At 35.8% G+C, this 14819-nt stretch overlaps 1 protein-coding gene across 15 annotated transcripts in view; it reads left to right on the top strand.

Annotated features, from left to right (window-relative positions):
* Positions 1–14819, top strand: part of SYNE1 (spectrin repeat containing nuclear envelope protein 1) — a 494970-nt gene that overhangs the window by 184462 nt on the left and 295689 nt on the right. For all 15 annotated transcript variants that reach the window (XM_040238711.1, XM_040238710.1, XM_040238708.1 and 12 more), the window contains 7 exons: positions 841–1005; positions 2438–2608; positions 3604–3744; positions 7536–7696; positions 9630–9780; positions 12887–13114; positions 13493–13591. In XM_040238711.1, the coding sequence (XP_040094645.1) occupies positions 841–1005; positions 2438–2608; positions 3604–3744; positions 7536–7696; positions 9630–9780; positions 12887–13114; positions 13493–13591 (1116 nt within the window). The remainder of the gene's footprint in view (positions 1–840; positions 1006–2437; positions 2609–3603; positions 3745–7535; positions 7697–9629; positions 9781–12886; positions 13115–13492; positions 13592–14819) is intronic.

Below are 14819 nucleotides of genomic sequence, written 5' to 3'. Positions count from 1 at the left end.
CTCCGACTCTTTGGGACCCCATGGACTGTAGCCCGCCAAGCTCCTCTGTCCAGGGAATTTTCCAGACAAGAATACTTCAGTAGGTTGCCATTTCCTACAGCGGGGATCTTCTTGTCCCAGGGATTGAAACTGCATCTCTTGCATCTCCTGCATTGGCAGGAGGATTCTTTTACCACTGAGCCACCTGGGAAGCCCAAATAACTGATAGCTAATAATAGCAACACATTCATGTTGAGCCAGCAGGCTAGTAAAATCTCTTTTAGGCAAGATCTACTCACTTTAAACTTCTTTATATACATTTCAATGTTTATAGTCCTTTGTATAGTATACAAGACCATCTATTTCATTTCTAGTAAGGCTGCATTTGGCTTCCCTGTGGCTCAGCAGTAAAGAATCCTCCAGCAATGTAGAAGCTTCGGGAGATGCAGATTTGATCCCTGAGTCAGGGAGATTCCCTGGAGGAGGGCATGGCACCCACTCCAGTATTCCTCCCTGGAAAATCCCATGTACAGTGGAGCCTGGCAGGGTATGGTCCATAGGGTTGCAAAGAGTCAGACATGACTGAAGCAACTTAGCATGCATGCACAAGGCCACATTTCCTCTTAACAAGAATATTTTTACTGACCATGTTGTCCTATGAATCTGATGACTTTGTATATGGGAAGATAATGTAAGAATGTAAAGTACAACAAATAGTTATCAGGATTTCTTGAAATCGTTTATAAACTTGCATAGAAAAAATAATCATTTGGCTGGCACAGTTCCCTGATTCTGAAAGATCTGAAATTCTCTATAGATGTTCCTAATCTAACAGTTTGATTGATTTTCATGAAAATCTAGGTTGAAAAGATGTTAAGCAACTTTGGAGACTGTGTCCAGTACAAAGAAATAGTCAAAAGTTCCCTGGAAGAGTTAATCACTGGCTCTAAAGAAGTCCAGGAGGAAGCCGAGATCTTGGACACTGAAAATTTGTTTGAAGCACAACAACTACTCCTTCATCACCAGGTAGAATGCCTCTTTACTCTGGGGCATTTATGCAAAGTCGCTTAGTTACTGAGAACCAGACGGATGAAGAATAAGGCTCTTCACTGACTTGAGTGGGGAAGATGGGGAGCTTGGGAAGGAACTCAGTTGAATAGTTAAAAGAACTTGGCACTTCTGTTCTCTTTATTAAATATTAAATATCTCAGAATATCTTGCAAGGAAAATTCTTAGCCAGCATGATTTGATGATACCAAAATGTTCAAGGAATATTGTGGAAGGAAAATTGATTTAGCTATGAAAACTTTCATAAAACACTAAATTATCCTTTTCTTAGTAGAGAAGGAAAGCATAAACAAACTATCATATATTTGAGATGACTATTCTTTTATTATGTTACAACCTTTGATCTTCAGTTTACAACTTTGAATACATCCTGGTTTGGGAAATTATAACTAGCATGAAGTACCAGTCCTTTCTAAAGAGTGTGCTCCCATGAAGGATTAAAACTGGAACTAAAGAAGCTCTGGTACATGTATTGATAACAATTTTAATCAGCTTTACTTGTCAAATTCAACAGAAGTGAACGTATGATTCAAATTAATCTAATGGCAGAATTTTAGCTAACTTAATGTACAGGAAAATGTTAAGTAACTGTCTATGTAATGATATGTCAAAATGGAAGTTGCATTGAAGTAGTTGTAAAAGAGCAGCCTTTAGACTTAAAAAAAAATGCTTAGTGCTGTATTGTTCTCAATCACTGGTAAAAGTGTTGTCTGGGTTTCATTTACTTTAAATCAGAGAAATATGAAATTATAGATATTCACAGTAATATATTAATATTAAAACTCTTCATTTGTTGAACCAACTGCTTGGTTATATGGTGTGTTTACTTTGTGAAAATTCATAAGTTGTATTTTGAGATTTGTGTACCATTTTTGTTTGTACATCATACTTCAATAAAATATTTATTTTAAAACACACCTTTCCTCAGATATCTTCACATATTAATAATACTGAATATACCCTGGACTTAAATCTCTTCATATTAGCATTTTTAGAACATGATTGATTTTTAAAAATTGAAATTGGGGCTTTGTATTTTTAGGCAGAATATAGTTCTTCAAAGAGAATTATGTCAAATGAATAGTTTTGCCAGGGTATTGCACAAAATATTACATATTGTCTAAATCTGCACACAAAACCTGCAGGCCAAATTAATTATGTTGTTTCCCATTAAAAAACATAAAATATTTATAAATAGTGCCCGTCTTTGACTATCACAGAGCCTTCATTACCATCTTAACTATCCATCTCAAGTTTAAAATGCAGTTTAGGGTCCCGCTCAGGAGATTTTACCTTTCTGTACCTCCATTATAGCGAGGGTGTTTATGTCCGTACTTAGTTGCTTCAGAGAGTTAACATTTCTGTCCATCTGTTGAACAAATGCTTCCAGCAAAAGACAAAGAGGATCAATGCAAAGAAGAAGGACGTGCAACAGCAGATCGCACAGGCTCAGCAGGGAGAAGGTGGGCTGCCTGGGCGAGTCCAAGAGGAGCTGCAGCAGCTGGAGAGCACCCTGGACAGCGTGGAGCACAGTCGGGAGAAACAGGAGCGCCGTATCCAGGTAGGAAACCGGAAGTTTCATCATGGGCTGCATTAACTTCCGGGTCACAAGTTAACTCTCCTACTGCGGCTGCTGCTGCTAAGTCGCGTCAGTTGTGTCCGACTCTGCACGACCCCATAGACAGAAGCCCACCAGGCTCCTCTGTCCCTGGGATTCTCCAGGCAAGAACACTGGAGTGGGTTGCCGTTTCCTTCTCCAATGCATGAAAGTGAAAGTGAAGTCGCTCAGTCTACTAGTGGGAGCAAATATTTATTTTTCCTGCCTCTGAGGTGCCAGCGATCTGTTAAACACTTCCTTGAGTGATCTCTTTTAATCATAGCATCAGCTTTGTGAGATGGGTACTGTAATTAGCACATTTTCCAAGAGTGGATGCTTAAAAATAGAGAGTTTGAGGATTTTCCCTGAAAGTCAATAGTAAAGCTAGGGTTTGAATTCACTTTTGTGTGAACCCAGAAATTTGTTGCTGGATAATTTCACTTTTCTGGACAGTCCAACAGTCTCATCTTTATGATTTATTGTGCCCTTAATACATACAAGTTAATGTGTTCTTGGATTTTTATTTTCACCTACTGACTGCCCACTCCTATTTCTTTGTCTCTCTCTCTCCCTTCTTCCATCTCTCCCTTCTCTCTTCTATCTTCCCTTTTCTCTCTTCTATCTTCCCTTTAATCCTTTATTTTCTTGAGACACATTGAAGGGTTTCTTTCCTTTGTCCCATACCTACATTAAGTAGTATCCTTAGATTCATAGGGCTTTGTAGCAGATAGAAAAATTTGAGTCCTAGGCCACATATCCTTTTTGTAGGTGAACTGAGACTCAAGAAGGGAAATTCCTATAGAAGATGTAAGGATGATCTTTAGTCAATGTGGTCATTTGACATTGGAACTGAGTTAACTGGAAGTTCACAGCCTAATAAATGAATGAAAATATGACTGTATTTTGTGAGGCATTCTGATAATTCCTAACATGATATATTGTTATTTTTTCAAATTCAGGTCACATTAAGAAAATGGGAGAGATTTGAAACAAACAAAGAGACAGTGGTCAGATACCTTTTTCAAACAGGTTCCAGCCATGAACGCTTCTTGAGTTTTAGCAGTTTGGAAAGCTTATCTTCAGAATTGGAACAGACAAAGGTATATTGGCAAGACCATATAGTCCTTTGGTACCCTTAATTTCCATGAAAAGCTGTTTCTACTTCATCGTGTCATTAATTATTGTAATTATTCAGTCAATTCTTATTGTATATGGTTCACTCTTCAATACATTGGTCAAGTCACTCTGGGGAATGAAAACATAAATAAGATTTAAACATCAAGATGTAAGAGCAAGTTTTCATTAAAGTAGAAAATGATCAGTTTCCTAGTAGATGGAGAAAGTTCCAAAACCTCTTTCTGAAGGCAGTGATATTTTTAACTGAACTTTGAAAGGCAGAGAAGACACAGAAAAGCAGAGTTTGGGGCAGAATACCAGCATTCCTGTAACAGGAAATGCTATGAAGTATTAAAGTGTGAGAAATGGGAATTCGCTGTTGTAAAGCAGAAACAGAGAAGTGAAGTTTTAAAGGAAATTTGGACTGCATCACAAAGATTCTTGAAGGTCTCTAGCATTACTCTCTACCCTTAAAGTTTTGTAAGAAAGACCAGAAGAGCTGTACTTTAGGGAGATGAGTTTTTAAGCTGGTGTAGAACTTTGAAAGGGTAGAAGTCTGCAGTCATGGGATCTAATTATAAAGTCATCCATTGCTTGTGTACATGAATAGGAACATGAATTAGCGTAATGGGGATGACAATGGATATATAAGGACAGATGTAAAAGGGACAGAGTAAAGAAAGAGGGGATGATGCCCAAGGTTCTCAGCCTGACAGAGATAATGGTAGCAAAACAGGAAACTGGGTTAGCTGTTAGTAGAGGAAGATAAACAAGTCACATTTACTATTTGCTGATCTAATTAGTTGATGGCTATCATTTTCTTTAATCACAAAAACAGTCCTTAGAGATAGGTGCCGTTATTAATCACATTGTATAAATGAGAAGATATAAGGTACAAAATTATTACTGAATTTATCCTAGATCTTGGAATTACTCATTGCTGAGGCTGGAATTAAAACTCAAGAACTCTTAGTCTAGAGCCCATAACCTCATATATAACTGTATCATATTTTCATTAAAAAAAACTGAGCTACTTTACTGGTTGTTTATATATGCTGCTGCACATGCATATGACAGCTGGAATAATTGTTCTCTATTTCTTTCTTTACTTGTTTTTAATACAACTTTCATGCCTGTTGTAATCCTCGAGTGGCTATACTGAGGAACTTGAGGGTTTTCTGTCTGCCATTGCGTGTTTAGAGCAATGTCACATTTAGTCTTCATAACAAAGTTTTAATGATGAGGAAATGGGAATTCAGAGTTATGTGGCTCAAACACCTAAGAGTTATATGGCTGAAGACCTAGCTGATGTCAGAATCCATTCTCTCCTGCTGCTTCCTGCCACCACTCATGTCTTCTTGGAATTTAGAGATAAAGCCTTATGACAGTATTCTAGTTTTATTGAACTTGGTTTTTATCAGCATCATTCTGTTCTCCGGATTCCTCTGCACTGTGCTTTCCCCATATGTAGCTCCCTCAGAATGCTCTTAGATTGAATGTGTATTTTTGCTGTTGTTCAGTTGCTAAGTCCTATCTGACTCTTTGAAACCCCATGGACTGCAGCATGCCAGTCTCCTCTGTCTTTGACTGTCTCCCAGAATTTGCTCAAATTCATGTCTACTGAGTTCATGATGCTGTCTAACCATCTCATCTTTTGCCACTTTCTTCTCCTTTTGCCTTCAATCTTTCCCAACATCATGATCTTTTCCAGTGAGTCAGCTCTTTGCATCAGGTGCCAAAATATTCGAATTTCAGCTTCAGCATCAGTCCTTCCAATGAATATTCAGAGTTGATTTCCTCTAGGATTGACTGGTTTGATCTCCTTGCAGTCCAAGGGACTCTCAAGAGTCTTCAGCACCACAAGTTGAAATCATCAATTCTTTGGAATATATTTAGGCATTTTCAAACATAACTCTGCTTTCTCCATCTTTTTCTGGGTTCTGAAAAACACTAGGAGGGAAAAACAGTATTTTACACTTCTGATTTTATTCATGGGGTTCTGCTGTTATTCACAGTTTCACAGTTGAATCTGCCGTGACTCTGAGTTCACATATAGTGATAGCATTTAATAATTTAATAGATGCTTATAACCACAGAATTTAATGTTGTGACAATACATATTGTATTTTAGAATATTATAAATCTCTCTGTCATAAGGAACCTGTACTTACTGATCTTTTATTCTTTCAAATTGCAGGGTACTTCTCTGAAGTAATATTGATAATTTCTATGAGGACGTTAAATCTTTCAAACATGAAGATGCAATAGTATTATGTAGTAACTATCTTATATTGCATTATATAAAAATTCTGAGAGATGCTATGTAAGAAAAGGCAGCTATCAGAAGTTTGATTTTTCAAAATCATTTGCATTACCTATTTAAGAGAGAGGAGTTTATGATCAAAATGTAAACCTTCTATGATATAATCCAGGAGAAGAAATGAGATGCTAAGTTACTCAAAATTGTCTCAGATTTACCATTCCTAATTCAGTATTCAATACATTTACCTGGCAAAATTGAGACAACTAAAATTTACTGATACCTCAAATATATTAAGTTAATTTTTGAATTAAGGTTGTTCACTATTATTGAAAATCAGTGTGTGAACTTCATAAATGTTTTTGTCCTCAACTTTATGTGATGGACATTAAAAAAGTGATAATAGGTACCTGTCAGAGTGCCAGGTACTTAAAAATGAAGTTACTAGTGAAATGCTAACAGTGACCTTAGTGAGAACAATTTTACTATCTGCATTTTACATAAAAGAGTCTGAAAAATAACTTGTCAAAGTCAAACAACTAGTAATTAGCAAATCCAGAATCCAAGTTCAGGTTTGACTGGTTGAAATTTTTTCTTCTTTCCCTTGTATAGCATATGGATATATGGTAGATAAGATTTAACAGCATCAAAAGCAGTTTATAGCTCTTTTCAGAAAGCTAGTTAACAAAGTGTTTCTTTAAAGATCAGTGATACTCTGTATTGATCAAAATATCCTTCAATTAAATAAACAAGTATTTATAGGCACTGGTCTAAAAGTCTGTTATCTTTATGACTGAAAAAAAAAAAAGCAATCACTGTTGCTGCTGCTTCTGCTGCTAAGTTGCTTCAGTTGTGTCTGACTCTGTGCGACCCCATAGACAGCAGCCCACCAGGCTCCCCCATCCCTGGGATTTTCCAGGCAAGAACACTGGAGTGGGTTCCCATTTCCTTCTCCCATGCATGAAAGTGAAAAGTGAAAGTGAAGTTGCTCGGTTGTGTCCGACTCCTAGCGACCCCATGGACTGCAGCCTCCCAGGCTCCTCCGTCCATGGGATTTTTCAGGCAAGAGTGCTGGAGTGGGGTGCCATTGCCTTTACCAGTCACTGTTGACCATTGCCTAACAGCCTGCAATAAGCTGATATAGGCATGCACAAGTTATAGTTATTATCATGCAGCTAAGAATTTTAAACACAAACCAGTAAACACAAACCAGGTGACCACTGAGTCAACGTTTTTTTGGGGAATTGTTGGATAAAAATGAAAGTAGTTCTCTAACTATGAAGGTCTGGTTGTGGTTTCACTTATATCAAAGTAAAATAATTTAACAAAGTATCTATTTTGGCCATAATGAAAATGTCTGTTTTATTGCTAAAAGTATCATATGCCAATATTCATACATGTTTGAATCTATCTATTCATGTCTCCATCTATTCCGGTGAGACTGTATGTTCAGTTTATTTGAGGGCAGAGTTTAACAGAAGAGGCTGCCTTTACAATTATAATATCTTTTTTTAGGAGTTTTCTAAACGAACAGAAGGTATTGCAGTCCAGGCTGAGAATCTTGTGAAGGAAGCTTCAGAGATCCCACTTGGGCCCAAGAATAAGCAGCTGCTTCAGCAGCAGGCCAAGTCAATCAAGGAGCAAGTTAAAAAATTAGAAGACACCCTTGAAGAAGAGTATGTGCTTGACAAGTCCTAGACTTTCTTCTCTGAGATTGTTTCATAACGCTGTTTCCTGTATATTGTATTCAAAACATTCTTTTAAAATCAAAGTGTTTGTGTATTTCAGCATGTTTTGAGGAAGCAACTTGCAGTTCAAAAGAAAGCATCGGCAATAGAAAATCCAACATCTATAAGGGAGGGGCATGATTTTTGCATTGTAAACTGATTCTGTTCATGAGAAAGCCATATCTATAAAATTCAAGTGGCCTTCATACACTGGAAAGGAGAATCTCAAAAAAGAACCAATATTTAAAATAAGTTTTTTTACTCTGTTATTCTGCTGTCACCAGTTAGAGGGGAGGGTAGATTTTTGGTTGTATAGGTTCTAGGTCTAAACACATAGACCAAGCATCTCCAACTCCAAGAAGCTCACAGAGCTTACTTACAGTGCCTCAATATTCAAATTGTCACTGATTGTATACTATTTCCAAAAATTAACTTCAAAAATATATTTTATTTTTAAACATTTACTATTTAAATATCTAAAAGAAAGAAATTATAGTTTGGCCTGTGGTATCTTGTTTTGTACAAAACAGACACACACACAAATTTGGAGGGGATAAACATATGGCCAATAACCAAAATAATATGGCTTAACAGTTCTACTTGAAAGGTTATTTAGTGGCATATCACCAACACGTATTGTTTTTAAGGTATAGGGCATAATTTCTAAGATGGGCTTTAAAATGCAAAATTTGTTTTTAATACTATGAATATCTTAAAATTAATGTTGTACATTTATCTAAACTTTAAAATTTGTTAAATAATTTATTAAAAACAAATTGTGACTTAAAACTTTAAATATTATCTATTGGGTAGAAATAGTAAAACAGTTTATTTGAAAGGAAGCTACATCTATCTATATTAGAAATATCCTTTTGAATCTGTATTTCATTAAAAAGTTGCAATATAATGTAGCTTTCATTACCTGTGCTAATGGGAACATAGGTATATCCAGGGTATACATTTGAGATTGCAATATTATTGAATTTGACAATCATTGATGCCATTGTATTTTCCTGATGTCTTCAAGTGCCTTTTGGTAAACAGGGAAATTCTTTTTTTTAACCCAAGGACTTAATAGTTCAATGATATCCTCTTAATTTCCTAGTCTTTTTCTAAACTGAAAGCCATAGTCTATTGCTTAGATATGTATAACTACCACATGGTTATATATACATAATTAATACAAACTGGGAATGTACAGCTGAAATTTTATTCACTAGATTTATTACAAATAAAGTCCAAGTTGTCTAAAAGCAGTTAGGGTGCTCATGTACCAGAATTTATACAGTCTTTTGGCATCAAGATCATCCAGACTCTAAGAATAGCTGAAACTGTGATAGATAGTAGATTGCAGGCTTCACTCTAATAATAGAAACAGTTCCTCCATGACAGCATGGGATTCAGACTACAAGCTCTATCTTGATTCACAGAGATGTATTTTAGAAAGATCTTTGAGTATAAAGCATCACTAAACATCTCTCCTCTAAGAGCCAAAGGACCATGTTGGCAAAAGTGGGACTGTTAAAAATGTTATGTGCTCTGTAATCAAGGCGGGCAGTTTACTAAAATAAGCCTTGGCAACTACTGGTCACGTGCAGTGTTTAACTAGATTATACCTGGATTCAAACTGTCTGGACCCAGCAGTATTTTCTTCAAAGCACAGTTCCGTTCATAATATAGAGTAGTGCTACCTCAGAGGAGACAGGAAGACTTGAGGACTGACTAACAGGTCAAAGGTGCACTTTTTTCCCCTGTTCTAATAGTTTCAGCTTCAATGTGGTCACAAATGTCTTCACTATCCTTTCACTTGGTGATTTAAAGGGAGATGTATTTTTCTCTATTAAAATACTGCATTTTATTTACTTAATTTGGTTAATTTTAGTATTAAAACCATGGAAATGGTGAAAAACAAGTGGGATCATTTTGGCACTAACTTTGAGACCCTGTCCATCTGGATAACTGAGAAAGAAAAAGAACTCAATGCCTTGGAGACGTCATCATCTGCCATGGACACACAAATCAACCAAATTAAGGTGACCTGCTCACAAGTTATATTTATAATCCATCTCTAGCTTTTAAGAACACCTTTCTTACATTGCATCAAATGCTATCTGACCCCAGGACAAATATTTCATTGCTATGTGACTCTATTAAAATTAAATTCACACAAAATGCTGAGCTAAGAGGTCTTGACTGATACTGGGCAACGCTTAATAGATGGAATTATGTATTAATACTGACTGACTTATGCATTCAAAGTCATTTTTGTGTGCAATATCATTAAAATGTTTTTATGGTTACATTATTCTTTTCCTTGACTTTGAATTAGCGCCTTAGAGTCCCCTGTTGATGGATTTATATGCCATGAAATATATTCATCATCTACAACCTTACTTTGTAAGAACAAGTCTAAATGTCTAGCTTAAGTATTAGTAGCATTTACCCTCACCAACTACAAAGAAGTGTTCAAGAAATTGCTTTCTTTAGGTGAAGCAATCAGATTCCATTGCTTTAACGCTGGCATTTATGACGCCTCTGGGGGGGTGGACCAAGATGTTCTGATATGCTGTCCCACAGTTCTCAGATAACCATGTGTATATATTGTCATCATCCACTTGATTCAAATAGCGTACCAAAAAATTGAGCTGAAAGAAATGAATTCTGAGTGTTCATTTCTCTTTCTGCTGTGCTATTTTTACACAACACATTTTCGAACTCCAGCCACTTCTTTTTCTGTCTCAGCTCATTTTTTTTGGAACGGGAAAGCCCTCTGCCATTTCATTTGATTAAATATAGTAAAATGAATAACAAGGTAAGGGAATGTTTCACATTACGACTCAGAAGAAGTCATTTCCATGTGCATAGTGGGAGGTGCAATATGGTTTAGCTAAGATTACATGCTGGACAGATTGCCTATCAAACATCTTCTGCAGTCAAGGGCACACGGAGTTTGGTGTCTGCAGTCTAGCTTATGTCCTATGTGATACACCAGAAAAAACAGCTACCCAGCCATTAAGGAATATCCGAGAAATATGTTTAATTTCTAAAACTGTTTGTAAAGTTGCCATTTAATCATTTCCACTAAATTCTAAGAAAACAAATGATAGTCCATTTAAATAGTTTCATCTCAAAATTTTTCTTTCAAAAAACTTTGACATAAACCCTTTTAACTTGTTTATCCTTTCTCTAAATTCACTTTTCTATTTTTTAAACCTTAATTCCACAACTTCTGAAATACATCAGTAATCAAAAGTATCACATTGTTACTCTTTAAGAAACAAAATAATCATGTATTTTATTTTTAAGTATATAAGCATTCAATTGTGGATTGCCATGCCATCAAGCTAGAGATACATTTTAATATTCTGATATGACACTTTGAAAAGTATCTAAAAATGAATACGAATAACAGGAAAAAATATATTTGCTAGAAATAAGCAAAGATAGAGTTGAATATATTTTACAGTGGAATCATAAGTTCATGTTGTATTTCCAAACAGAAGACTGGGTTATAGGAAATATTCAAAATATGTTAACACTTGTCATAGTATTTTCACTTTAAAACAGTTTTAGGATTAAAATTAATAATGCATTTGCATGTTACCATGAAGATATCTATAATCTCATTTTTATTATTTATTACATGCTGTTCCAGATTGACTAATTTCTTATTCATTCCTAATGATAACTCAAAAATGATAAAAACATTCAGTAGGTTCATCTTCCATCTTCTCTTCTTGGACTGGAATTTTTTCTGCCACAACCCAGCAGTATAATTATATAGTTAGCATCTATGAATTTGTTAATGGCATGTATTATGCTAAAAATTTTTATCTTAACTAAGATTATTTCACTAAGGTGTTGGAAGAGCCTACTACAACTATTAGCACATAAAAAACTCAAAATATATTTGTTGAATTTTTTAGTAACTTTTCCAGAAAAGTCATCTTAAAAGACAGCAAAACAGAGAAAGATTGTATCAATGCTCAAACAACAAGCGTCCATTAGCTATATCACTTTAGTCACAAACATAAAAATCAAGCAAATAAATGAAGTGTCCCTGGCACTAATCTGATGCCAGTTATTTCTGACTGTCTTATCTAGACAGAAGTTATTTCTTACTCTGTTGCTTCACCTGGACAGAAGTCATATATTTTTCTGCGGTAACAGTATTTTCTATTTAAATTATTTGGAACTGAAACTTGTCTGGATTTTTGGCTTTATTTTGATTGGATTATTTGGATTTTTTCTCAGAGAAATAGTTTTTCATCTACGTTTATAAGAAACCTCTGTCCCCAACACACACACACACACACACACACACACATGCTCAGTTCTTTCACAGTTTTCAGTACTCTTTCTGTATTGGGTAATAGATAAAACGTCCTCCTGCCCCAAACAGAAATCATAGTCTGGAGGTTCTTTACTGTCAAGTCCATAGCTAGTGAATAAAGCAGTGATTCCCAGAGTGGATTTCCTGGGTCAGCAGCAGTGAATCACCCCAGAAGTTGTATAGCTGCAAAGTGGGCCTCACCTTAGACCCAGTGAGTCTGAGTCCCTGAGGATGGAGCCAGGTGACCCTACTATATTCCAAATTTGGACATCATTGGCATAAAGATTAGTTGATAAACTTTAAAAGACTAGGTTGAAGCAGAAGCATAAATTTTTTTTAGCTTGATAAAGTATGAAAAACTAAACTACATTCTAGGAAAATTAAATGTATGTCAATGTTAGCATTCCTGTGAGTTTGGGAACATACTGCTTCCCAGACCAATTGGTCAAAATTCTCAACTCATAGAATAAGAAGAGAACTTTCTGAGTCTTTAAACAAACAGTAAGAGTTCCTGGGTCACGTTTCTGCTGCCTTCACTTCAAGCAGGGTGGGTGTTTCTCCTTACTCTCCAGCCAGAGAGCGCGCCCACCGTCAGTGTGTGTCTATCCGACTTTGTGTGCCTATCCTTCCCAAACGAGGTCAGGGAACCCATGGTGCATGTTTGTAGCTGCTCTACAATGGTGCAGATATGTTGAAATGCCAGTTAAGGAAAATTCTGCTGATTTTCTCTCTGCAGATGATTGTATCATTTCAGGAAGGCAAGCTTGCTCAGCCTACCTTGTCATTTTTCTTGTTTTAAATATTAGGTCATGATTAAGGAAATAGAAAGTAAGATCAGCAGCATTACAGGACTAGAAGAAGAAGCTCAGTCTTTTGCTCAGTTTATTACCACTGGAGAATCTGCTCGCATCAAAGCCAAGTTAACACAAATAAGAAGATACTGGGAAGAGCTCCGAGAACATGCACAGAGTCTGCAAGGAATAATCCTGGGACATCTATCTCAGCAGCAGAAGTTTGAAGAGAATCTTAAAAAGGTAAGAATTGGCCCATGCATGCTAAAGTTACCTATTTCAGATTGCATTTTATAAATCACCCAGAAATAATGGAATGAGGGGAAAAGACACAATTTGCCAGTTCCTTACCAAGTTGTCAGTGATGATTGAGAGTATAATTTATATGTAACTTTTTGGGGAGAATATAAAAATGTCATTATATATTGTGTTCAGAAAGATATTATGGCTTAATTAGATTTCTTTCAAATAGTGGGATACATTGATTTTGGTTTTTTTTATTTATTTTGTCATCACATTGAGAGTTATCCAAAAAAGATAAGCATACTGTTTCCCCAGCAACCTTCTCTGTCTTGATATATGTCTTCCCCACCATATTTTCATATTTTACCAATGTTTTAGATCCAGCAGTCTGTGTCTGAATTTGAAGATAAACTTGCTGATCCAGTTAAAATATGTTCTTCAGCTACAGAAACATACAAAGTTCTCCAAGAACATATGGTAATAGCATGTTTCAACATTTCTCCTTATTTATCTGCTCAGAAATGTGATAATTCCTGTTTGAAAAGAAAACAGTAAATATTTCTATGACAGTTAAATTTGAAAAAATATTGTATGTTACTTGAGGAATAATATGATCAAATATATTCACTTCATATACTACAAGAAATATAACTATACAAATAAGTTTTTGTTAAAAATATTTATTAAAAAGTAGTCATTTAAGATATTTTTCTCTCATAATTAAAACATGTAGCTTTTTCAGATTTATAGCTTTAATAAATCCTGTTACCTCTTGCCAACATTATAAAAAATGAAATGTGCAGAAAATATGCATATATTTGCATAATAGATTTCAGATTTTAACCCAGTACACTCAGATGTGCAAAGACTATGTACTCACTGATCTTTTCCTCAATGGCTAGCTTTTTTGGTCTGTTCCCTGAGCTGGTAACCACTGTGAAAGTGAAGTCACTCAGTCGTGTCCAACTCTTTGCGACCCCATGGACTATAGCTTTCCAGGTTCCTCCATTCATGGGATTTCCCAGGCAAGAATGCTGGAGTGGGTTGCCATTTCCTTCTCCAGAGGAATCTTCCCGACCCAGGGATCAAACCCAGGTCTCCTGCATTGCAGGCAGACTCTTTATGGTCTGAGCCACCACAGAATCCCAACCACTGTGAGATAGGTTGCAAAGCAACACATGCTTCTGGCAGAATTTAGAGGAAGGAGCAAAGCAAGGGAACATGGGCAAAGAAATACTCAAAAGAAGTGTGTTCATTAACACAAAAAATATGCTGTTGTTACACAGTCGCTGAATCACGACTGACTCTTTGTGACCTCACGGACTGCAGCAGGCTCTTCTGTCCTTCACTGTCCCCCAGACTTTGCTCAAATTCACCTCCAACAAATATATATATATTGTGCGTATATATATGTAGCACATATATATATATATATATAATCCCTATCGTGTGCATGCATGAAAATGTATATATAAACGCAGAGAAGGGGATGCAGTAATAACAAACAATTGACAAAAACACAACTGGAAGGGCAAGTGGAATTTATATCATTTGAATTTTTATGGTAAGAAATGCATTATTTTGTTACTTATACAATTTCTTAAGAAATAACCCCCAAATGAGAAAAAGTAGGAAAATCGGATTTGATGGAATTGTTTTAATAGACAACTAAATTAACAGTTGAGTACCAGAGAGAATAATGCTT

Source organism: Oryx dammah, unplaced genomic scaffold (assembly GCF_014754425.2).
Source record: "Oryx dammah isolate SB20612 unplaced genomic scaffold, SCBI_Odam_1.1 HiC_scaffold_4, whole genome shotgun sequence".
Classification (NCBI taxonomy): Eukaryota; Metazoa; Chordata; class Mammalia; order Artiodactyla; family Bovidae; genus Oryx; species Oryx dammah.
This window is presented reverse-complemented; position numbering and strand designations above follow the sequence as displayed.